Genomic DNA, 25,534 nt, shown 5'->3' with positions numbered 1-25,534 from the left:
AGCCGGCTGAGCCTATCAGAGAGGCTTTTCTTCTTCCGCCTCGGTAGTTTGAAAGCCTTGCGCCCGGCGGCCGCTCCGACCGTTGCCCGCAGGTGAGAGGGGAGGCGGCCGGAGTGGGCCCGGCGGCCTTAGAGGCCCTGTCTGTGGCAGGAAAAAAAAGAGATGCGTTCACGTACGAAGTTTTGATTCCTCCTCCTGACTTGTTCAGCCGTGTGCCCGCCCGGCCGTTCCCCCGGCTTGCTGCGTGACGGCCCGCGGCTCGGCCTTGCTATGTCCGTAGCTGAGGCGGCCGCGGCGGTCAGTCGGCACCGCAGGCGCTGGGGAGGCCGCGGAGCTGCTGCTAGGAGGGACTTGGGCGCGGGGGTTTGAGTGGTATCGCTTCATACGTGCAAGTTAAAGGGCCGCGGGAAGTAGACCTCTTCCCTGGGTGAGAAGCCCGTCATCCGAACGCAGTATGAAATTACTGCGCTCTAGGTAACGAGCAGGCTCCCAAAGCAGAAGTCTCGCACGGCTCAAATAGTTCGGAATTAATGGCGTGAGCAGCCGCGGTGAGACAAATGGGAGATCTGTAAAGCTGAGGGCTGTTCCTGTAAGTAGCTGTCCTTAGCACTGCGGTCGTACACTTAACCGGTTTCATGTCAACTTAGTGCTGTTAACAGGAGCCTTGCTTTGGTGTGGTCGGAAGTGTCTTGGCAGACGCCTGGGGAAGATGAGAAGCATTCGGTAACCATGAAGGTGCTGTTCTCACTAGTCTCCTCACATTTAGTGATTTGCACCTTAGCAAATCAGTTTACTGATGTCTTAGTATGCCCCGATAAATGTCTCTCTTAGAAACTTGCCCTGTGTTCTCTTAATCAGATCAAGGCAGATAACTTATTTTTAGCATGAGATATACATGTGCAAACATCAGCTTAAAAGAACTGTATTTATCTTACAGTAGTTTTGCAGTTTTCTAGAATTCTAGGTTTACTGGTGTTTGTGCTGGACTTTGCAATAATCAAAATGTCAGGTTGGACTGCAGGCAAGAACATAAGAGATATTGTTGGGAAAATAGAAATGTTGTGACAAAATCTGAAAATTTAAGAAGTGTGCTATTTGTGAGAATGTAAAGTGATTTTCAAGTTAGTAAAGGCAATCAGGTTAGAGTTCTGATGCATGTGATAGAGGTCTAGTCCAGAGGAATAAAGAAGAGGGATAGACAGAGAAGGCAGACACACTGAGCTTGAGCAGACTGTGACTCCTTTAAGGTGACTTCAGGTAGCTAAGCTGCAGTTTTAAGCTCAGAGAGTGACATGAAATGGAGAGAAAGCGTTGTTTGTGTGAAAGGAAGCAGCTGAGTTGAAGACCCGCAAACTCAAGCATAATTTCAATGATACACAGAGGTATATATGCTAAACTGAGTGTTAAGAGTTTCAGAAGGCTGAAAGTCAGGACAGTGGTCTTAAATTAATAAACTTTTTCTTCCACTTCATTAGACGCATCAGAGTCATGTGAAACTCAAGTGGCCTCCTGTTTAATTATAAGAATTGGTGGTAGGTAGGTTTGTTAAATGGATTGATGAAGAGAGCAGTGTTTGTAATTTGTTATACTCTTCCTGTTTCTATGAATATCTGGTAATTAATTGATCCTTTGTCTCACCAACACACATGTGAACACATTTGAATATCTCTAGGACTTCTGGACTACTTGAGACCCACTACTTGAGAAACTGTGTGAGTTATAAAGCACACGGTTTGATTTACTGAAGAAGAATCTGGGGCCTTTAGAAGAACATAAGCAGTAAAGGAAAGAAGGCACTAAGCAGTGAGGATAATAAAGGTTTTTTGAGCCGTGGGCAGTAGGAAATCTCAGCATTTAATGTTGTCTTTATGCCATTTTTAAAATATCAGCACAGACACTAACTTCACATTGTGCATTCTGAAAGCCATAAATGGCGGAGAAGTTTTCTATGGTTCATGACAAATCAGTGTCTGGAATAACTCATAGAAATGAACCAATTAACTTCCATCTCTGTTCCCATATACAGCGCTCTTGAGTTTATTGCTTTTTTTTTTTAATATATTTTGAAATAAGATGATCATTAAGGAGGATATTTCCTGCCAATTTAATAGCAGTACAACTGGCAATTTAAAAATAATGTTTCTGTCAGAAAATTCATCTGTTTAAAAAACAACTAAGAATATTATAATTGACAGTTTTAATGGCCTGTCTAAAAATGATTTTTAACTTGTATGCTTGTTAGCTACACTATACCAGTGCTTTGTTCGTCGGGTTATTTATAGTGGTCTTCTTCCCAGGCTTATTCTCAGCTAACAGCTCTGTGTTCAAAAGTGTCTCGTGGTTACTTTTGATGTTCATCAGGCAGCTATATCATTCTGTCATTCATTCATTAACAGAATCAAAGAATCAGAGAATGGCCAGGGTTGGAAGGGACCTCAAGGATCATGAATCTCCAACCCCCCTACCACATTCAGGGCCACCAACCTCCTCATTTAATGCTAGACCAGGCTGTCCAGGGACTCATCCAATCTGGCCTTGAACACTTTCAGGGACAGGGCATCCACAACCTCTCTGGGCAGCCTGTTCCAGCACCTCACCACTCTCTCTGTAAAGAATTTGCCCCTGACGTCCAACCTAAATCTTCCCTCCTCAACTTAATACCATTTCCCCTTGTCCTGCAGTTATCTACTCTTTCAAAGAGTTGACTCCCCTCCTGTTTGTAGGCTCCCTTTAGGTACTGAAATGCTGCAATGAGGTCACCCCGCAGCCACCTTTTCTCCAGGTTGAACAAGCCCAGTTCCCTCAGCCTGTCTTCATAGGGGAGATGCTCCAGTCCCTCCCCTATTAACGAATTCTTTATGCCGCGTGATAAGCATTCAGGGTATCATCTCAGCCTGGATTGTGGTATTTTCCAAGGGGAAAAAAAAAATCAGAACAGAATTTAGGCATTCCTATATCCCTCTGTAGGAATTTTGTACTAAAGTAAGCTAAATAACTTCAAACACTGCAGCTGAGAAGAAGGAGGATTTGACATAGGACTGTGCTCATAAATTAAGGTTTCTATAATTCTCTCTATATATAATTTTTTTGCTCTATCACTGTATCGTAGTTGCACTGTATATTTAATGTAAAATATTTTGTGTAACATGAAATATTAGGCACAAAATTTGCTCAACCAGTGTAGAATAACAAAATTGCTGTATTGTTGTTTTTCAGTTATCCCATGTTTTGTTTGAGTCTCAAAGTCAGTTGAAGTCTTTTCATGTTTTTGAGTATAGTTTGGATAAAGCAATTAAATGCCTTTCAGTCTATGCTTATAGCAGTGTATATAACAAGAACACTTTCAGGTTATCCCATTGAATGGGCTACTACCCCCACCTACTTGAGGTAAATGCTACAGCGGTATCTGTGTTTCTGTGAATGAGGTTAGTGAACATGTAGTAAGCATCCTGGAAATAAAAAAGGAAGCTGAGTTTCTACTGTTTTATTGACTAACTTTGTGCAGGATGTCATCAGATGAGGAGAAAAGCACAAGTCCAGTTTTGCCAAAAGACTCAGTTTGGGGCAGTTCTGTTTCTTCAGATGTTCAGGTAGGAAAATGGCAACCTTGTTTGGTTCACTGTTACAGCATTTTATTTGGCTACAAGTAATTGTGAGGAAACCTAATAAAACTTGTGGCTTTTTTGTGTTTTAGAGATATAGTAAAATAAATGCTAGGAAATGAAACAAATTCGACAAAAGTAAAGTGTGTGATTAAAATAAACTTAGATTTCTTCCTGTGCATTTCACAAGAAATTTCAACTTAAATGAAAATTCACATCTAATCTCAGGAGGGTGATCAGTGATAGCTATAAGTAAAACAGTAGTTTTCTTGTCTTCTTTCTGGTACTGCTTTTTGTGTGTAAAGTTTTATCAAGAGGCAAGAGCTAGGATAGAAACCTCTTATTTCTAAGAAATGAAGTGTAGCAGCATGAGGTTTCTTACACAATGAAAGGAAGTGTTTGTTTCCTGCATTAAATATGCTGCAACTACAGAGAAAGGGGGTGTTGCTTTTCTGGGCTTCTTTGCATTTTGAAGGGATGGAAAGATAACTGGATAAAGTATTTGTCCTATTCTGTTGAAAGCAGTAGATCTTTATCCTTAATATTTCAATAGTTGGTTATTGTTTTCAGAGTAGATGTTGGCATTGTTTTGCTTTTCTTCCTTTGATAAGATTCTAACCAAAACAGGTTAATTTTTACAATAAGCTTTGCTGGTTGCCTTGTGTAAATGCATCTATACTTCTACCAGATAGAAAGGGCACATACATCTAAAGCACTGTTAAGTTCAATTTTTTCTTCCTCCCAATTGCCTTTGTCCCTTTTAAAATACCTGTTTATGAGCAGTTCATTTCTGTAGTTCATACACTTCTCTGTGAATAAGCTTTACTAATCTGGAGACACTGACAGTAATCTGTCACCTGTGTTTCCAGTGCCTTCTGTAATTGGAGAAGAGGATGAAGGCAACAAATTCTGTATGACCAGAATTTTCTTGTATGATTCCTATGATTGCCAGGGAGATTCAAAGTCCACCTCAGAAATGATAGAGCAGAATAATACTGAGTGGCCACTTTCTATTGAATAAGTGTCTAGTACAGCAGTGATTCACTTTTCACTCTTAGTGCAGTGAACTGGATTTGAAAAGGATTTTGGTTTGTAGAAGATGTGATTAGGGCTGTAAATCTCAGTAGCTGCATTACTTCTGTTGGTTAACTTGTTTTTAGATGTTTCTGTGAATTTTAAATGCTATTTTATCTTCAGATGCCTGTGTCTCTTTATAAATCTGACCAGCAGATAATACAGACTATAACTTGGCTCCTGTATCTCAATACAAATGCAGTAGTGCACATAGAGATACTTTATAAAACAGTGCAATTTAGGGCTTATATAACTATAAAGTACATCCTGTGGGGGGAAAAAATTAGTAGCTAAAAATGAAAACATTAAGGCCATAGCTAAATAATAGAAATATTGGCAAGGGAGGTACCCTTACCCTTTCAGATAATTTTGAAGGTTAGTTTTGTTTTCTGTCATGCATGAGGAGGTGTAGTTTTGTACGTAGTACATTATTTGAGTTTTAATAAATGTTAGAAGTTGAAATACTAGAAAAATCGCCTGCTATAACTTGACTTGTATATTTCGAGTGCTTAAAATGTCTGTAGTAAGGTAGACCCTGGAGTAGTGCTTAAATTAGGTGATTTAAACTGAATCACTCTCTTGCACCTGATATGTTGTCATTTGAATTTGATGAGGTAATGATGTAAGTAGTTAGGTTGGCTCTGCCTGAAAACTAATTTCTTAGGGTTAAGAGTTAGCTTTATTTGCTATTTCATCACATAGTTTCTTTGAAGTAAACAATGTTACAATCTCCCTGCACAATAATTTGCATATTTTCAAGTGTAACAGATGATGGCATTTATCATAAAAAGACAAACTAAGGTTAACTAATTTTATTGACCAAGTTAATTTAACTGAGTTACCTAATGTCTTGGCTCTTTCAGTCTGCTGGAATTTTGTGGTAGGAAGTTTTATACCATTCTGTTTTGTTTCTGATTGAATAACTCACCTGAAGATATCTGTTTTCTTCTGGTGACATCTGATAGAATTTAAACTGCATTTCTTTAGAAAGCTGTAGGTGTTGTCTGGAAATGGCAGAATACATCAGTATGCATGACTGGGATATTACAAGATATTGTTTAAGTTTGATGTTGGGCCCACCAACCTAGAAATAGTTCACATTTGTGTTGTCAATCCAAGTCTGTCTGATCCACTTCAATCCTAGTGGCCTGATCTACCTTCTCATTGCTTTCATGTTCTTTGATGGCCCAGCAGCCTGGGCATCTGAGCATCTACATGACTCACCTTTATGGCCGAATACTCTACCCCGTTAGCAATGTCTTTCCACAAGTCAGCAGCCCAGTTGTTTTGTTTCCACTGCTGTAACATCCTCCAAAGAGCATTTGCCACTGTCTGTGAGTCAGTATAAAGCATTGGCCACCTTTCTCATTCAGCAACATCTAAGGCCAGTTAGACAGCCTTTACCTCTGCAAATTGGCTTGGTTTACCTCCTTCTTTGGCAGCTTCTGCAACTCGTAGGGCTCCACACAGCAGCTTTCCATCTTCAATACGGCAAGACCCATCAGTGAACAGGACATATTTCTTTTTACTCTCTGGTAATTCATTGCATGGCAGGGCCTCTTCTGCACACGTTTCCTGTTCCCTTGATGATATTCCAAAGTTTTTACCTTCAGGCCAGTCTGTGATCACTTCCAAGATTCCTGGGTAATAGGGATTCCTCATCTGAGATTCATTTGGTGCCTCAGGGCACCATACAAAGTTGTTCTTCTGCATCATTTGATGGAGAGTGCTTGTGATAAGGCTGGAACACGCATGCTCCAAAACCCGCTAGACCTAGGAAGGTTTTTATTTCTTACTAGTTGATGGAGATGTAGTGGCAATTTTATTGACTACATGTCGAAATGTGGCAACATCCATCCTCCTATTTTATTTCTGAAATATTACTGAATCATGTGCTGGTCCTTTAACTTTACTTCGCTTAACAGCAAAACCGGCTTGCAGAAGGAGTTGGATTACTTTCTTTCCTTTCTTGAAAATTTCCGCTACTGTATTTCCCCATACGATATCATCATCAATGTATTGCAGATGTTCAGGAGTTTCACCCCTTTCTAGGGTAACCTGAATCAGCACATGGCAAATGGTATTCTACTGTCAGCCTCCACTTTCCACTGGTTTTTCACACTGGCCATATGGGGCTACTAAACGGCTAGTGAGTTTTGCTGGTCACTCCCTGGTTCTTCAGTGAGGGATCAACTTATGGATGGGGAGCAAGGAGTACTGGTTAGTGCAATATTGCTGTCTGCGCAGTATTGTAGTAGCAACTGACACCTGCTGTTCTACTTGTAGCAAACCTACAACAGATAGGTCTTCTGAAATGCCAAACAAAACAGACAGCTGCTTATTATTCTCTGTCTCTCAAGCAGCTAATCCAAAAGCCCATTAGAACCCCTTTGGATCCTTAAAATAACTCCTCAATGTAGTCAATACCAAGGATACATGAAACCCCTGGGCCAGTCACAACGGTATGTTTTGGCCTGTCTGTCCCAGTGAGGTTTACTTCAGTGAGCCTCCAATACAGTCAATTCTTGAGAACCACCTCTCATCCCAGAAATGTAGATGGATTCTGCCCCTTCCTGAATCGATGGTATCAGGGTGCACTGCACACCCATATCCATCAGAGCCTCATATTTCTGTGTTTCTGATGTGCCAGGTCATAGGATCCACACAGACCAACATACTCAATTGTCCCTTTCCTTCCCCTGGCTGGAGGCAAGGCCATTCTAATTATTGTATCCGTCATTTATTTCCTGTAGGTGCAGATTGGAGCACTTACATCACTTGCAGTGTTTAGTTACAACTGGAACAGCCATTCTCTTGGAGAAGCCCTCATTCATAGCTGATTTATTTTGTAACTTTTCTACCCGTGCTTGTAGGGCTGAAGTGGGTTTTATGTCGCACCTCCTCATATCCTCTTCATGATCATACAGGTAAAAACACAGGGTAGTACATGATGTGGAACCAGTATTATCCCTCACTTGAGCAAGGGGATGTCTGCCTTTAATAGCAGAGACGCTAGATTGACAGGTGGGGAGTGGGGTTCATCACTTTAGGTTAACTGGACCAGTTTTTTTTTCAAATCTATCACAGAATCACAGAATCACAGAATCACAGAATGACCTGGGTTGGAGGGAACCTCAAGGATCATGTAGTTCCAACCCCCCTGCCTAGCAGGGCCACCAAACATACACCTTTACTAGATCAGGTTGCCCAGAGCCTCGTCCAACCTGGTCTTGAACACCTCCAAGGACGGGGCATCCACAACATCCCTGGGCAGCCTGTTCCAGGACCTAACCACCCTCCTAGTAAAAAACTTCCCCCTAACATCCAACCTAAATCTTCCCTCTTTTAACTTAAAACCATTTCCCCGTGTCCTGCTATTATCAGCCCTTATGAAGAGTTTACTCCCCTCCTGGGAGTAAGTTCCCTTCAGATATTGAAAGGCTGCAATGAGGTCGCCCCGCAACCTTCTCTTCTCCAGGCTGAACAAACCCAACTCCCTCAGCCTGTCCTCATAGGGGAGGTGCTCCAGCCCCCTGATCATCTTCGTGGCCCTCCTCTGGACCCTTTCCAAAATCTCCATGTCTTTTTTGTACTGAGGGCTCCACACCTGAACACAGTACTCCAGATGGGGCCTCACAAGAGCAGAGTAGAGAGGGACAATCACCTCCCTATCCCTGCTGACCACCCCTCTCCTGATGGAGCCCAGGATCCCATTTGCTTTCCGGGCTGCCAGAGCGCACTGCTGGCTCATGTTAAGTTTCTCATCTATCAGGACCCCTAGGTCTTTCTCTGCCGAGCTGCTCTCAAGGACAACTCCCCCCAGCCTGTACAGGTGCCTGGGGTTCTTCCGGCCCAAGTGCAAAACCTTGCACTTTGCCTTATTGAACCTCATTAGGTTCACCCGAGCCCAGCTTTCCAGCCTGTCAACGTCCCTCTGAATGGCCTCCATTCCCTCCACCGTATCGACTGCACCACTCAGCTTGGTGTCATCAGCAAACTTGCTGAGGGTGCACTCCATTCCCTCATCGATGTCATTAATAAAGATGTTAAAGAGCACCGGTCCCAAGACAGACCCTTGAGGGACACCGCTCGTTACCGGCCTCCACCTGGACATAGAGCCATTGACCACCACCCTCTGTCTGCGGCCTTTCAACCAATTGCTTATCCATCTAGTTGTCCACCCGTCAAATCCACTTCCCTCCAGTTTGGAGATGAGGATGTGATGGATTTTGATTTACTGAGATGGCCAAGATGCACATTCATGCAGGGGCAGTGATGTTTCCTTCAAATTCTTGAGGAGTATGAATCCAGTCATATAACATGGGGCTTCCTTCTTCTCTATGTAGCATTCCTGCTAGTGCACTGGGAAACACTGTCGGTGTGTTTTGTGTGGATTTCCACCACATAACTGGTGAACTCCTGGATTTGGATCATCAGGATCAAACATGAGATCTTACAGCAACTCTGCCATGGCTAACTCCCTTAGTTACTGGCTACTTCTTTCCATAGTGGTTCATTTACTTGGATGAGGCACCAAATCTTCCTTAGAATTGCCAAGGTTGAACAAGACCTCTAAGATCATCCAGTCCAACTGTCCACCTGTCACCGCTATTTCCACTAAACCGTGTCCCTCAGTACAACATCTAAACATTTCTTGAACACCTCCAGGGGCAGCGTCTTCATCACGTCCTTGGGCAGCCTGTTAATCCCAATGTATCTTTCTCTTGGAGTGTCAGAAATCACTTGAGACTGCTCGAGAAAAACCAGGAAACACAGCTCCACAGTGCACTGCGTCTCTGTACCCAACAGCATGATGTCATGATATAGAATACTGATAAAACCAGGACAGTGGGTTTTTTTTAAATTCACAATTGTCACAATTGAGTTCTGATATTTAAGCTCATTAGAATACTGAATAGAGTTAGTAAAACAGTATTAAGTGAAGAAAAAAATATTGCTAATGGCATGGTTTAATATTTTACAGTTGTTTTTTGTTTGTTTTTTTTTCCCAATATTTAATTAGTGGTACCATTGGAATAGATTTTATGTCTAAGCTATAATGTCAAATATTCAGATTTGAACTGTAAATGCTTTTTCTTCTGAAAATCTAATTAATTAGGAAACTAAAAAAAATCATTGGCTTTTTATTGGTTTATTGGCTTATTTTGGTTAGACTGGCTTGAAGTTACATACTGGTTGGGCTAGTTTATAACTTTTTAGCATGCAAATTTTTTATATTAGTTTTGTATAAATGCTCCCTATACCTATATAATTTAATAAATACATAATATAAGGTGGAAATCGCACAGAATCACGGAACTGTAGGGGTTGGAAAGGACCTCCAGAGATCCTCGAGTCCAACTCCCCTGCAAAGCAGGCTGCTCAGGTAGGCATCCAGGAAGTCTGTCCAGAAAGGAGAATTCAAAACCTCCCTGCACAACCTGTTCCAGTGCTCTGACACCCTCACTGTGAAGAAGTTCCCTCACATATTGGTGTGGAACTTCCTATGCTCAAGTTTGTGGCCGTTTCCCCTTGTCCTGTCCCCACAGACCACTGAAAAGAGGTTAGCCATGTCCCTTTGACTCCCACGCTTAAGATATTTATAAACATAATAAAATCCCCTCTGAGTCTTCTTTTCTCAAGGCTGAACAGCCTCAGTTCACCCAGCCTTTCCTGATAGGGGAGATGCTCCAGGCCCTTTATCATTTTCATGGCCCTCTGCTGGACTCTTTCCAGGAGATCCCTGTCTTTTTTTTTGTACCAGGGAGCCCAGAACTGGATACAGTACTCCAGTTGAGGCCTGACCAGGGCAGAGTAGAGGGGGAAGATCACCTCCCTGGACCTGATGGCCACACTCCTTTTAATGCACCTCAGGCCAACCTGTTGTCCATCAGGACCCTCAGGATCCTCTCTGCAAGCTCCTTTCCAGCAGGTCATGCCCCAGCCTGTACTGATACTTGTGGTTATTTCTTCCCAGATGCAAGACTCTACACTTGCTTTTGTTAAACCTCACCTGGTTTCTTTCTGCCTAGCTCCTCAGTCTGTTCATATCTTACTGAATGGAAGCACAGCCTTCTGCTGTGTCAGCCACTCCTCCCAGCTTTGTATCGTCAGCATACTTGCTGAGGGCGGCCACTATCCCCTCCTCAAGGTCGTTGAAGATATTGAACAAGATCAGACCCAGCACTGACCTCTGGGGAACACCAATAGTCACAGGTCTTCAACCTATCTATATCTATCTACCTTAAAGAGAATACTAGATAATAAAATACCTTCTGCTTTGCAACTTACATGGTAGTAATTGTGATGTTACAGAATGTGAAATGTGATCCTGCACTTTGTCATGGTTATAAAAATACATTTTCTTATTCTTTGCAGTAATAGCAGTGTTAAAAAATAGGTGATTAATAGCTTACGTGATTCGGAACTGTTCCATTTTGGTTCCTTTTTTTTTTGTTGTTTTTGTTTAAGGTCACTGTTATAATTTTCACCTTTGGCATCTAGCAAAATCTTTCAGTGTAACTATTACACTGCATTTAGTTGTAAACAATAAACTTCAGGAAGGGAAGCTAGAGGAAATTAATTAAACTGTCATCACTTGCTTCTAAATGATAAGAAAACAGCTCACTTCTGCACCATAAAGAGAAATCTTAGTTTCCCCTAGTAAAAAAATAAATTACCTAAAATGATTACTACTTCTTACTACTCAGTTGTTTTTTTTTAATTGTAGCTTTATAATTGTTTGTCAACATTTTGTGACAGGATGAGTATGAGGAAGTGCTTCATTATATTATAGTGACTCCAAAGTTTGAACTGTGCATCCCAAAGCAGTCAGAACCTTCCTCAGAACTGAGAGGAAGGGGCAGATTTTCAAGTGTAACAGATGACACCGTTTACCATAAAACTCCAGGTAACATGTGCAAAGCTATGAGTTGATACTATAAAAGTAGTGTTACGACTTAAGTTTTCAAATAGTTTCTCTTTGAAAATAACGTATAGCTGATATATAATGTATTTATATTTTGCACAAGAAACTTAGGGAGGTATTATATTCACTGAGGGGTTTTGTTTGACATTGCTTTAAAGTGACAGTATTGATTTAGTGAAGTTCTCAGTGCTCAGTAGTGAAAAGGTTAAAATAAACATTTTTGTTTATTTTTGTTTTACACCATAGTTGTACCATAGTGCAGAAGAAGGTGCCTTTACTTCATTGAAGTTCGTCAGATCACAACTAGTTCTACTCATAACTGTACTGCCATGATAGATAAATGCATATTTAAAGTAAGATTCTTTTGAAGTTAGCTGAACAGAGCTTTGGAGAATTACTACTTGTGTTACTAAATGAAGATCATTCTTTTAGTTCAGTTTTCAGTTTTTGAGTTTTATTTTATTACTTGGTATTCAGCTCTGTATAAACTTACTGTCTTGTGGTGTGCTGATATTGCATGATGCAATGTGCACTGGTATTTATGGTTATGTATTGGTTGCTTTTGTCAATCATATTTAGCTTGAGGAAGCTTTGTTAATTTAACTTCAAAAGAAATACTAAATAATCATATTTGTGTCATTTCTTCACTAATTTCTTGTGTAGGTATGCCATTTCATCATGAAAATACTTTCATTTCTTCATCAGCATTTTTGTATATTCCCTTTTTGTCTCCGTAAGGACAAGATTTTCTCTTCTAGTTAGAAGAGCATGTAAAATGGTAGATCATTTTACAAATAAAGGCTAATTGGCCTTGAAACTTAGTGCTGATTATCTTCGTTGGGCAGCACCTATCTCAGCAGCATAGATGATACAACATAAGAAATGTCCTCCAGAGGGACCTGGACAAACTAGAGAAGTAGGCCCAATTGAGCCTCATGAGTTTCAGCAAGGCCAAGTGCGAAGTTACTTTTTGGTTAGAGCAGTCCCAAGTCTGTGTAGAGATTGGAAAAAGAACTCACTGAGATCTGCCCTGCTGAGAAGGACTTAGGGGTTCTGATGGATGAAAAGCTTTACATGAGCTAGCAGTGTGCTCTTTCTGCCCAGAAGGCCAGCCATATCCTGGTCTGCATCAAAAGAGGAGTGGCCAGCAGGGAGAAGGAGGGAGTTGTCCCCCTCTGCCCCATGCTCATGAAGCCCCATCTGGAGTATTGCGTCCAATACTGGGGCACCCAGCACAAGAAAGGCATAGAGCTGTTGAAGCGGGTCCAGTGGAGAACCACAAAGATGATCAAAAGTCTGGATCACTTCTCTTATAAGGAAAGGCTTAGGCAGCTGGGTTTTCTCAGCCTGGAAAAGAGGAGGCTGCAGGAAGAACTCACTGTGGCCTTCCAGTACTTGAAGGGAGCTTGTAAACAGAAGGGAAACCAACTTTCTACACAATCAGTTAGTGATAGGACAAGGGGGTGATGGCTTAAAACTGAAAGAAGGGAGGTTTAGATTAGATGTTAGGGGAAATTTTTCACTCAGAGGGTAATGAGGTGCCTGAAACAAACTGTTCAGGGAAGCTGTGGATGCCTCATTCCTGGATATTTTTAAGGCCAGGTAGGATGGGTTCATGGGCAACCTGATCTTGAGCCTGATTTAGTGGTTTGCAACCCTGTCCATGGATGGCGGTTGGTACTACATCATTTTTAGGTCCCTTCTAACCCAAGCCGTTCTGTGATTCAATGATGAATGTTTTTTATGTATAATGTATGCAAATATTCTTGGCCATTCTGATCAAAACTAAATAATTCTGCTAGCAGGAATTTACCAGTGCAGCAAACTACAAAACAGACAAAGAAAGATGCTTGTAATTTCAGAATAGAAAGAACCATAAACGAAATAAAATGAAATAAAATGAAATACATCTTCCATAGTTCTGTGTCAGGAATTTAAGGCAGTCCAATTAAACTGTCAATTGACATTTATTTAACTCATGTTAGCAAATAGTAATCTAGAAATGGGTTCTTAAAGTAAGAAATGTGATGAAGGTGAGGATGGCAGTATTGGTTATTCTCAGTGTCCTTATTCCATAGTGAGTCTGTGCCAACACCTAACATTTCAGTATATTTTCCAGGAGAAATATTGTCATTTTTAGAATGCTAGTGGAGAATCTTGGTCATTAAGGATATCCTATCTATACCTTCTTTTTCTGCAGAATTAGCATGCTTGTTTCTCAGAATATATTCAATTGCTGTAGGAAATACAGAAGCTATCATTGTGGCGCTCAGGGGAAGCATGAGAATGGTGGTCTGGAGAGAGAAAATATTTTGCTTAATGGAATATCTGTGAAGCCTGTTAACTTCATCCAGTGTAGTTGTATCCTGTGAGGGAATTATGTGAAAGCTGCACAAGAAGTGAGATCAACAGAAGCTGTTGATATTATGGCAATTATTCTTTAACAGCCAACTGTAGGAAACTGTAGGAAACCTCTACAGAAGGGTTTACACCTGCAACTCCTAGAATGAGAACAGTCAGTTTACAGTTTAAAAACTGTGACACAAACTGTTTTGACTGGGAAGATAAAACATCCTTAACTATTATATTAGGTCAAAGTACAAAAACTGTAGTCTGGTAGATTCAGCTGAAGGTAAATATTAAGCTATCTACAATTTCCAAACGCAATTTGTACTACCAGGATTTATGTACTCTCTGTCATGATACTGGGCATCCCCAAGACACTGGGGAGGAATTAGAGCCAATTCAGGCTCTTCAGAGTTAGTTTTTGTCTTTGGCAACACTATCTCATTCATCTTCACTTGTTTTAGTCATCCTCTTTAATACGAAAAGACTTTCATAGGTTATGTTTAAGTGAACAGTAATTTTGATTTTTACTACTGTTACAGTATAACTGTTGGCTTGAATATATCTGTATCTTGGAGACATGTATTTGAATTAGGTCCAATTTGGCATACATGGCTTTTGACAGTCATTTTATTTTTTTTTTTCTTTTTTGCCTAGCTTCTGACTTAATCCAAAATGCAGACCAGTTACTGTTTTACAAAGTATTAACCTTTATTTCCTGTGTCATTTTTAGATTTATTGTCAGTGAAGGAGCGTACTGAGGTCAATATGGAACAACTGTGCCCTGTTTCAGAAGAGATTTCTTCACAAGAGTCCACACACATTGATGAAACCATAGTAACTGAATTAACTGTACCTGATGAAAAAGTTACCCAAATAGAAAATATACTTGATCTCTGGAGTGGAAGTCTTAAGGTATTTATTTTATATGCAGTTCTTAAAAATAACATACAAATGTCAGTATGTTGTTATAGATTAAGTGAGAGTGTGAGGAAATTTGTATGGTGGTTACATTCCAAAATGATGGTTTTCTTTTTTCTTTTTTCTTTTTTTTTTTGTTGCATATTGCATGCAAGTATGAGACAAAAACTCCAGAATAGCTTTCTGTGTCACGGGTGTTTAGTTAGTTCACCATCTGGTAATGTATGTTGTTGCATACAGCCTGGAGACTTCCCTTCAAATACTGATCTGTCCTTAATTGCAGAGTGTTTTAAGATTAAAAGATTGGGGAGGATGGGAAATAATTTTTCGAATTTCACTACTGTCATCCTTTTACTTTTTAGACAAATGTTCTGAGTGAATTGAGAAAATGGAAATTAAGTTTTATCGAACATCACAAGCATCAAATGAGACAAGAAAAAGAGAAACATGCTGAGCATGTGAAACAATTGAACAATGAGATGGAAAATCTGAAAGAGTTGCTACGTACTTACGAGATTTCTATTGGCAGAAAAGATGAGGTAGTATTTCAATTTCAAAATTCAATTGTTCATTCTCTCTTTTAAAAAAAAAAAAAACTTTTTTACTGTCTATTTGAACAACCAAATACTTGCTACAATTAGGTAAATATCTTTAGACTGTATTGTGGAAAAATAATACATTAAGACTGTATGGTGGAAAAATGAATCATTGTTGCTAGTAAGCTTTTAAGAATGGAAATCTAGTATGAAGTATGTATATATTTTACATTGTTTGCTTTTAAATCTTGTATCTAACCTTATTCTTCCTTTGTTTTGTGAAAATCACACAAGAGTCTATTAGCTGTTATCTACAGAAAGCCATTTTTCTATTGATTGGATTGGTTTTACTACATTTTAACTAGGCAGCAGTCTTCAAAATGTTTAGAGAGTCTTAGTTTTGAGTTTCTTAGAACTATACATTTGTGGTCTTCTATCTATGCTATTTTTCTATGAACAATTTCAAAATTAACTAGAACTGTGGACATGTATATAAAATTGTGGTAGACCTGCAATCACATAAAATAAGAAGATTCAATTACATTAACCTAATTTTTAAACATTTTAGTTGAGAAGACTTCATGAAGTTTGGACTTCTAATCCATATTTACAATTAAAAAGACTGGTCTGTATTCTGAAAAATCTGGTGATAGACTTAGAATTTGAAGGAAGGGTGATCTTTTTCCTAAAATTAAATGCATTTCCTAATTGATGACAAATTATGCATATTTTCTTCTGATTTTAGATAAATTTTCTATTTATAACTGAAACAACAGTTTTTCTGAAACTACAAAAAGTTAGAGCTTTGCCATATTTAAATAAATTTATTTATTAATTTATTAAAAATAGATAGTATTATGAAGAAATTATTCTTGTAATCTAGACGAAAGTCAGTGAATGAATGTTACTCCTGATTCAAATTCTGATTGTTTTTCCCTGCTTAATTGGATTAAAAGGAAGATTTTGTAAAAAGCTGCTGCTAAAAGTAAATGCTTTAAGTGAAAATAAGTCTGAAACTACATTCTGTTTGAGATTACAAAGATCATAGCTCTTGATGTAACATTAATAAATGCTTTTGCAGGTGATTACTAACATGACAGAAGCGTTAGAGAGGAAGAAAGAGAAAATAGAGTTAATGAGAAAGTTTACACTGTGGCGGATTCAGCAAATTAAATCTAAACAAGAGGTATGTGTACAAAATAAAAATGTGATAAAAATGAAAGCTGTGAACTCAAGAGTCAGAATTGGTGCAGCTCTTGTTACAGTTGGAAGAAATGACAATGTTTCTGTTTAGATATGCTAGAGAGTATCAAATAACAGTTTGAAAGCATCAGTCTCCCCCAAACGCTGCTGTCTGAATACTCTCTGGGATCATGAAAAAAATGGAAACTACTTGTTTAAGATATTGGTTTGTTCCTACTGTGACCATCTTATAGCAAATCGCTGAAGTTTACACTATATGTATTCTGATGTAGGTGACAAGAGAATGTCTTAATTTTAAATAAATTACATTTGAATAATTAAATTACTAAATATGACGTCTTACATTTTTTGGGACCCAGTCTCACAATTAAAACTTCAGCTGCCAAAACATGCATTAGCTAAGAGCTAGATACTTATTAAACGTGGAGCACTGTGTCAGGTGCTGTAAAGAGCCTGCTAAGTGAAACATAAAAGAAAAGGGGGATCCTGAATCAAAGCTGTAAAACTTTCACAGTCCAAAGTAGATTCATGTTTATTTGACAGTGTCTTAAACTCTGCTGTTTCACAGAAAGGGATAGCCTTTTCTCTTTTCCTTCTCTCCTGTGTGGAAATTTACTAATAATTTGGAGCTGCTTTAGGGAAATTACTCAACTTTTTCTATTTCTTCTGATTAATTTCTGAAAAAAAAACAATGCTGAAGTACATTGTCTGGTGAATATTTTGAAACAGAATAGAATTATTATTCATTATTGGAGTGAAACTATAGTATTTTGTTAAAAAAAAAAAAAAAAAAAAAAACTAGTTAAAGCATCCTGGACACTCTCCCTCTCTCTCTATATATATGGGTTTTTTTTAAAGATGGTGATTTATGCTAATATCAGCTATCCTTGTGACTGTAAGCTTGTACCATATATGTGAGGCTTTTGTTTACAAGTCATTAAGCTATGAATAAAAACACTGCTTTGTGTAATCTAGGTGCTCTACAATGTGTTTTCTGTTGCTGAGTAAAGTTCCTTAATGTGTGCACAGGAAGAATAATTGAGCTAGTGATATGGTGTTTCACAGTGAAGCAGCACATAAATACAAAACTCAGACATTCCCACTGTGGTCTGCGTAATATGTGGCTAAGCAGTGATCTGCAATCACTTCAGTTTTTAGCTAATTTGCACTTGCTTATAACGTGGTTTCATTTGTTTCCCAAGGAATATACAAACAGAATAGCAGATAAACAGTTCCAGACAGCTTTGAAGAAGAAGGTGTGGACAGCATGGCGCTCTCTTAGTGAAGAAAGATGGAAAGAAAAAGTAGCTAAAGCCTGTCAGTTAAGGGCAGAAGATATCTGTGTTCAGCTTACCAATGATTATGAAGCCAAAATTGCAGAGGTATAGTAAAGTTTTTTTTTCCATTCCTTCACTCGTTCTCTCAATACATCAATTTCCCCAAAGCATATCTTTCTCAGCAAGCTTGAAAAACATGAAGACTTTCCAAGAGAACAGAGCTCTAAAGTACAGGAAAAGATGTAAGGAGATCTAGGATTTCTCCTGCAGATGGTTGCTTTCTGATATAAAATGTTGCTGATCTGCACATGCAGGTGAAGTAAATATCTATTTTCACATCAGTAGGAATTGTACCTGATTCCTACACACTGTTAATATTTGCTATTTTTTTTGAGGTCTCACTGAAAAAGAAGGACATAATAGAAACAAAAATCTATTATTATAAATGACCATAAGGAGTACAATATCCTTATCTATAACAGCTACTATGTTAGAGGCTGAATACAAGTTTATTTTTGTCTTCAACCCGTCAACTACTCTTGTTGAAAAATATTCAAAGTTTATGGTGAAGTTAGGCTAGTAATGACTGGTGTCCCCCAGAGGTTTGTCTTTGGGCCAGTACTGTTCAACATCTTTATCAGTGATCTGGACAGAGGGACTGAATGCACTGTCAGCAACTTTGCAGGTGATGCTGAGCTAAGTGGTCAAAAGAAGGAAGGGTTGGCATTCAAAGAGACAAGCTTGAGAAGTGGGCCCACATCACAAAATTACAGAATTGTAGGGATTGAAAGGGACTTCTGGAGATCATAATGTCCTACTGCCTGCTAAAGCACGTTTCCTACAGTAGGTCATAGGGAAAAATTTTAAGATGGGTCTTGAATATTTCCAGAGAAGGAGACTCCACAACCACTCTGGGCAGACTGTTCTAGTGCTCTGGAATCTAATGAGCCTAATTGGATTCAGCAAGTTGAAGCACAAGATATTGCAATTACATTGTGGCAATCCCAGGTCTGTGTATAGGTGGAAGAAGAACTCATTGAGATCTGCCCTGCTCAGAAGGACTTGGGGGTTCTGATGGATGAAGAGCTTTACATGAGCTAGCAGTGTGCTCTTGCTGCCCAGAAGGCCAGCCGTATCCTGGTCTGCATCAAAAAAGGAGTGGCCAGCAGGGAGAAAGAGGGAGTTGTCCCCCTCTGCCCCACGCTCATGAGGCCCCTTCTGGAGTATTGCGTCCAGTACTGAGGCACCAGCATAAGAAGGAGGTGAAGTTGTTGGACTGGGTCCAGAGGAGAGCTGCCATGGTGATCTGAGGGCTGGAGCACTTCTTGTAAAGAATCGCTGAAGGAACTGAGTTTGTTAAGCTTGGAGAAGAGAAAGCTCCAGGGAGACAAAATTGTGGCCTTCCAGAAGCTAAAGGGAGCTTATAAACAACAGGGAGACCAACTTTTTTCACTGTCTGATAGTGATAGGACAAGGGAAAATGGTTTTAAACTAAAAGAGGGAAGATTTAGATTATATATTAGGGGGAAATTGTTTTTTTTTTTTTTTACACAGAGGTTGGTGAGGTACTTGGAGCAGACTGTTCTGGGGATGCTTTGATTGCTCCATACACTTGGAGATTTTCAAAGTCAGGTAGGATGGGTTCATGGACAGCCTAACCTAGTGGGTGATAACTCTGCCCTCTAGTTTGCTACGGATAGAATCACAGAATGCCTAAGGATCATTTAGTTCCAATCCAAGTCCTTCTATGATTCTATCCGTAGCAAACTAGAGATTTTGAAGTGGAAATACGTCTTGTAAACACATTAAGTGACTTTTCAAGCTAATTGAATATGTTCGTGGTTTGCATCAGATGTATAAGGCAGCTGTTTCCGTATTCTCTTTTGTAGCTAACTGCTACTTTGGAACAAACAAAAGCTGAGATTCTGCGTCTGCACAGTGAAAGAGAGCAGTATGAAGACACTATGAAGAAAGCATTTATGCGTGGTGTTTGCGCTTTGAATCTGGAAGCAATGACCATGTTTCAAGGCAAGGACAATAGGACAGATCCTGGTCAGTATAAAAGTAGATTTAATTTGGGAGTTTGTAGTTTTTGTTCTTATTGTCTTCTGTTGTTTTTTAAAAAGGATTCTCCTTTTTTTCTTCCTTTTTTTTTTTTCAATATGAAGACTTTATCAAATATATATTCCTTTTAAAAGGATGGATTGAATATGTAAAAAAAAATGTTCTGATGCTGAAGAACATACTGCTAAGTAATAAATAAAATGAATGATTTCTCAAAGATGGTAAATTCATGAATAAAATGTTTACGTTTCAATGTGTTATAAACACGAAACTACTCTTTCAAGTTTTATCTTATATTTGCATGTTTATTGTTTTCAAAAAAACATGCAGTAGATAGCGTGTCTCACAGATAGCGATGGGTAACTGAATTATGTGTTTTGTAATCTGTGGACCTTTAAACTTCTGTGTCTGCAATACATATCTACAAACACTGCAGTGCCACCTATTGTCACTGCAAGTAAAAGCAGAATTTGGTCCCTTATGAAGACTTACAGGTAATTATTAATAGTGTATCACAATTTGACATGGGTCTAGTATTTGGAGACAGTGTAGATGATCAGCAGTCGGTGGCTGATTTACTGATGGTTTTGCATATCATGTTTTTTTAGCTTGAATCCACAATAGCTCATGTTCTGTTATAATGGAAATACCACTGCTTAAGTAATGTTGATCAAATATATATGCCATTAATCCTTTCTGTGCCTGAGCTTAATGTGTATATGTATATATACATATATGTTTCTACAAAATGTGTATTCTGGCATATTTTCATTCTTGAAAGCCTTGAGTATTGTACCAATTGAACTGTTAATTATTATATTTTTCCTGCTTACTTTAAGAGAACAGCAGCAAAAACAACAACAAAAAAAGAACAGTTGCCATACAATATACTCTAATCCCTGAAATGAGCTTCTCCTGGAGTTTCTGTTGCATTCTTTGCTTTAGAAATGGAAGGGTAAACAAGAGTATTTCTCTCGTTTCCTTTAAGGAAATGTATATTCTAAAAGTAAAGGCTGAAACAACTTGAAAAGATTCTGCGCTTAGGTCTACTGATCACATGTCCCAGGGTGTCTGCACTGAGGCAAAAGAGTGGTGCTGTATTCAATACAGTCTTTCCCTTTCTCATTGCTGTCTTTCTGAAGTAATTTTTGGCCTTCAGTGTAACAGCAGCTCTTACACTATATAATATATAATACTATATAATACTTGGATTAGTCTCTGCAAGCAGTATTCAGAAGCTCTGTGCTTTGCACTGAAATTCGACAAGCAGATAGAGCAAAACAGAGAAACAAGCCACCTGAAATTTCTGTTTCCAGACTTCTGAAAAGGAGGGTCAAATAAGGAGTAGAATAGACTGATCGCTTTAATTAGTTCATACAAAAATACCAAAGGAGTAGTAAAACTTTTATTATAACATATTTTGTATCCCCTAGCGTTTCTTAGATTATGTGCTGATCCCATTTCTTTGTGCTTCTTAAAATAGATGCAGGAAGTAGGAGAGAAGATAACGGTGCTATTATAGCAGGAAGGCTACCTCATTCACAGTACAGTCCCCCTTCACCACCCCCTGCACCAGCAACTACTCTTCACACGGAAGACTTGGTAAGTCAGTGCTGTATTCACTAGTAGTGAAAATAAACTTCCTGCCATGGGGCTTTTTAAAGATAAATATGATAGTCCATGAATTCAAGGAATTTGAACTTAGACTAAGTATAAAAAGAAACCTACAAGTATGTTCAGAGTGTTTGCTGTCAATGAAGTGCATCAGTCATGGTTGCTAAGTCTTGCCATGCTTTCAATTAAATCTGTTTTTTATTTTAGTGAAGATGTGTTAAGAAGAAAGTTACTATTACAAGCAGAATTTGCTTTCCAAGGTTTTTATGAAAAAAGAAGTTGCTAGACTGGCTTGCCAAAAAAAAAGAACTGAGCTTACTATTATCTGGGAAAAAAATGGAAGTTAGCTTGACATTACATTTATTTAAAAAAAATGCAGCATGTAGAGTCACTGAAGAAAAACTTATCTTACTGTCCTGTCATGTCAGCTTATCCAGATTATTATCCAGTAGCCTAGAAGTTCTAGACCTGCTTTCTGGGGTTATGCTGAAGACACTGCCGCTGTAAAACAATTCCACTTTAGAATGGGGAGAGGACATGCTTGCCTCTTTTCCCAGTTTTCCATTCTAACAGTATCAAATATTAGTCACTTAATTTTATGAATTTTTAGACAGGTTTCTTTTTTTTTTATTGTAAATTAGCCAAAAAAAAACCCCAAAACATAAAAAATAGTACTAATACATCTGCAAAAAAGCTTGAATTTAGAAAGGTAACTGGCATAGTCAATAGGCTGTCTATCTAAAGAGCAAAACTGTATTTTTGGGAACATTATACTCATTCTTTAAACTCTGATTTAATTAACAGTTTTCTATTCACCTGGGTCATGCAAGCACTTCTCAGACAAGGCTAGATTCTGATTCTCCAGTAATCATCCCTGGCACAGCTGCAGGATCTGGGCTGGCATCAACTCAAAAATTGGTAACATGCTCAGACTGACTTTTTTTAATTCTTAAGACAATTACAACAAATTTTTAGTTTCCACTTTTTTCAGAGCTGTTCAAGTGTGTAGTTGAGAAAATTGTCGTAGAGTTCAGTTACATATGTGAAGACACTGTCTTGTGAATGCTTGTTAATGGAAAAACCCTCTTAGGATAAGCTTTGACTTATTTTTGGAGTTAAATATTTGGACAAAATAAAGAGTAAGAAAGGTGCATGTGCATTTAGGTGTAATACAACAGGAACAATTGGTGTTTCACATGGTACCATTTTGTTCTGGAAAAAAATATGGTCTACTTTTGCCTCCTGCTATTTAATGTGTCTCTCTCATTCTCTTTTCTGTACTTATTACTAAATAGTACTTTTAAATTTCCTCAAGGGTCCTCTGCATTGCTCTCCTTTCCTTTTCTCATCTGATGCAATTTGCTACCAGCAATCAGAAAGATGCAACTTTATATCACATAGAAGTGTTTTTGTATCTGCTGTGTCACTGCTGGAAAGACTTGTCAGGGTGATGGAAGTGCCTGCAGCTATCACTAGAGTATGCAGCCAGTGAGCAAAGCTAAACTACCCGTGCAGATTAATTTTTGTCAAATTTGCCTTACTCCCTGAGGACAGTAGTCACTTGCACTAAAAAACATCTCTGTGGAAAAAGAATTAACTAGGTTACAACTAGGTGGAGCAACCTCGTCCTGTATGTAACATAAGTGTATTACATGTGGTTTCCTATGTTATGTTAAGCAAGCAGCTAATAAAAGTAAAATATTGTAAATGTTATGCTAAGAAATTTTGCTAACTAATATCTAATTTATTTGTAGCCCATGGCAAAAGTTATAACATCTGCTCAACAGAAAGCAGGGAGAACAATCACTGCTCGAATCACAGGCAGATGTGATATGGGACAAAAACATAGAATTTGTGGTAGTTTAGCAGTGATGGGAGTTGCTCCACCCATGAGTTCAGTCATTGTTGAAAAACATCATCCAGTCACTCAGGTAAGTCAGAATTATGCTTGTAATAGTATTGTTAATATTATATTGTATAAATAAAAATGACCACCGTGAAGAGATACATAATTAAACTTGAGTCCTTTTTAAAATAATATGCAGTACTATTTTTGGGCTGGGTAGAATGACAGAGTAAGGTAAAGTGGCAGTGTTTACTTCTTTTATCATATTTTGTTCATAGGTAGAATAATCTCTTTCTTGGCCAACTCTTCAGTGAGTCTTCCTGTCCATAGCTGGTTGTCATCTGCTCCAACAATGTTAGGTGCTATTATCACACGGCTGCCATTTAAAGACAAGCTTTGCAGTGGAGCAGTCATTTCAAACATGGTAGAGATACGGGTTTTACTGGCAAACTGAGAATGGCAAATTATTGGAGAAAAAAGCAGAATCTTTGTCAAGAGGAAACAAAGTTCATCTGGCCTGCTTCTTGTTGTATCTTTTTATTTTCCCCAATTATCTGAAGAAATACTGAGACAAGTGCATTAATAGGGTATGAAAGCAGTGTAAAAGATGACTGTAAACTGTAGCCCGAATATCTTAGTCTGTCACTATGCATTTAGACCAATCTGAGCAAAAAAGGGTTTTAACTTTTTAAGAATTCAAAGACTGTGACTAGTGTCACTACTGTACCAAAGCCTGCCTTTTAAAAATGCAGTCACAAAGTTGCAGAATGGTTGAGGTTAGAAGGTGCCCCTGGAAGACACCCCGTCCAACCTTACTCAATCAGGGACACCTGGAGCAGATTCCCAGGCCTCTGTCAGTTTGTATTAGGAATCTTTCTCTTTAAACTACAGTTCACTTACAGTTACTTGAATAGAGTTGGGTTGTTTTGCATTCTTTAAAGATTTGTGGTGTCTGATTACTTTTCAGCAAACCATATCCCAAGCCACTGCTGCTAAATATCCTCGAACTGTGTTCCTTACTTCTGGTTCTACAACTGTGAGACCTGCAGGACAAGCTGGGCGAATGCTTCAGAGCCAAACTCATACCAGCGTTCAGTCAATAAAAGTTGTTGACTGAGTAAATATCTTATACTGGGTGGAGGCTTTTATCAAGATACGTAATTTAAACCTCTTCCCAGTCTTCTCAAAGCTTGACGTAGCAAGACCTAAAATATGTATCATGTTTTCAGCCCTTTTAACAAAAAAAGTGTTTGCAGAAAGCATCTGGAGGGGAAAATGACCTTGAAATGTTATTCTACCTCCTATTTGAAAACTTGATTATTAACATAAACGCTTTATTTAAATAAACAATCTTTTGCACATTTTCAAATAAAGGATAAAATATGATATTTGTCCGAAGTGCTTGTCTACTTCTGGTATAAATGTTAGTGCATTTATTTTCAAGTAAAAAATTAAATTTATTTTTGTTCTCTATGCTTTTACTAAATGTAGTTGACTTAACTGAAACAAAGAATAACAGATAATAGGGCCTCCACAGCTAGGATGTGGCATGAGTCAGGTTAGACACCTCGAGTCTATCAAACTGTCAAGCGATTTCATTTTTTCAAGTAAGTTGCAGAATGTTGCAAAAGTTGATGCATACCTGGCAGGATGTAAGAGTTTGTGTTTTAACTTAGATCCCAAATTCTAAAACCTGGGGATTTACCAGTCTCTGTCTTTTGTATAGTTCTGTAGCGTTGTCAAAGTGGCTTGAACGTGAAAAGGCACTTAGGCGTAAGACTAAGACATCAGATTATCAGCTTTGTATGCAAACACTGAAGTCCAATACCAAATAATGCTAAGTATACAGAGGTAGATAAGGCAGTACCTCAGTACTTCCATTATATGCTAAAACTTGCTGTTATGTTACAGATGTGGGAGTATGAAATGGACATTCTACATCATTTTTCATATGTGAAATGCATTCAATAGTCAGAAAACTTGTAAACATTATCCAAGACACCACCAAATATGGTTCAAGGCATAAACATGGTTTTAAAATGTTAAAATATATATATTAAAGTATTATCAAATATTCTTTTTTGAGTGTATAAACAAGGTTATGCCATGACAAAATTCTGTAG

General features: G+C 38.6%; 1 protein-coding gene across 12 annotated transcripts; it reads left to right on the top strand.

Annotated features, from left to right (window-relative positions):
• Positions 1–24,871, top strand: POC5 (POC5 centriolar protein). 12 transcript variants are annotated; one of them, XM_090131299.1, is made up of 13 exons: positions 89–172; positions 660–735; positions 3,506–3,590; positions 11,439–11,586; positions 14,684–14,865; positions 15,234–15,410; positions 16,489–16,593; positions 17,813–17,992; positions 19,777–19,939; positions 21,435–21,553; positions 22,370–22,483; positions 23,320–23,496; positions 24,379–24,871. In XM_090131299.1, exons 3-13 carry the CDS (start codon positions 3,507–3,509, stop codon positions 24,526–24,528), a joined length of 1,599 nt encoding a protein of 532 aa, XP_089987425.1. In that variant the 5' UTR covers positions 89–172; positions 660–735; position 3,506; the 3' UTR covers positions 24,529–24,871. The 12 variants fall into 12 exon arrangements, with proteins under 12 accessions (XP_089987422.1, XP_089987421.1, XP_089987429.1 ...); XM_090131298.1 differs by having other exon boundaries at positions 111–172; positions 648–735; XM_090131300.1 differs by lacking the exon at positions 89–172 and adding an exon at positions 226–589.
• The last annotated feature ends 663 nt before the right edge of the window (positions 24,872–25,534 follow it).

This window comes from Phasianus colchicus, chromosome Z (genome assembly GCF_987193195.1).
Source record: "Phasianus colchicus chromosome Z, bPhaCol1.hap1.1, whole genome shotgun sequence".
Lineage (NCBI taxonomy): Eukaryota > Metazoa > Chordata > Aves > Galliformes > Phasianidae > Phasianus > Phasianus colchicus.
Note: the sequence above shows the minus strand (reverse complement) of the source record. Positions and strands in the feature narration are given on the sequence as shown.

What these genes read in the sequence shown, in the direction of transcription:
- POC5 (XM_090131295.1), top strand. Translation starts at nt 3,507, where the DNA reads ATGTCATCAGATGAGGAGAAAAGCACAAGTCCAGTTTTGCCAAAAGAC. An exon ending in CTGTTTCTTCAGATGTTCAG is followed by an intron (nt 3,591 to 11,438) that starts GTAGGAAAATGG and finishes ATTTTGTGACAG; the next exon opens with GATGAGTATGAGGAAGTGCT. An exon ending in CTATTGGCAGAAAAGATGAG is followed by an intron (nt 15,411 to 16,488) that starts GTAGTATTTCAA and finishes ATGCTTTTGCAG; the next exon opens with GTGATTACTAACATGACAGA.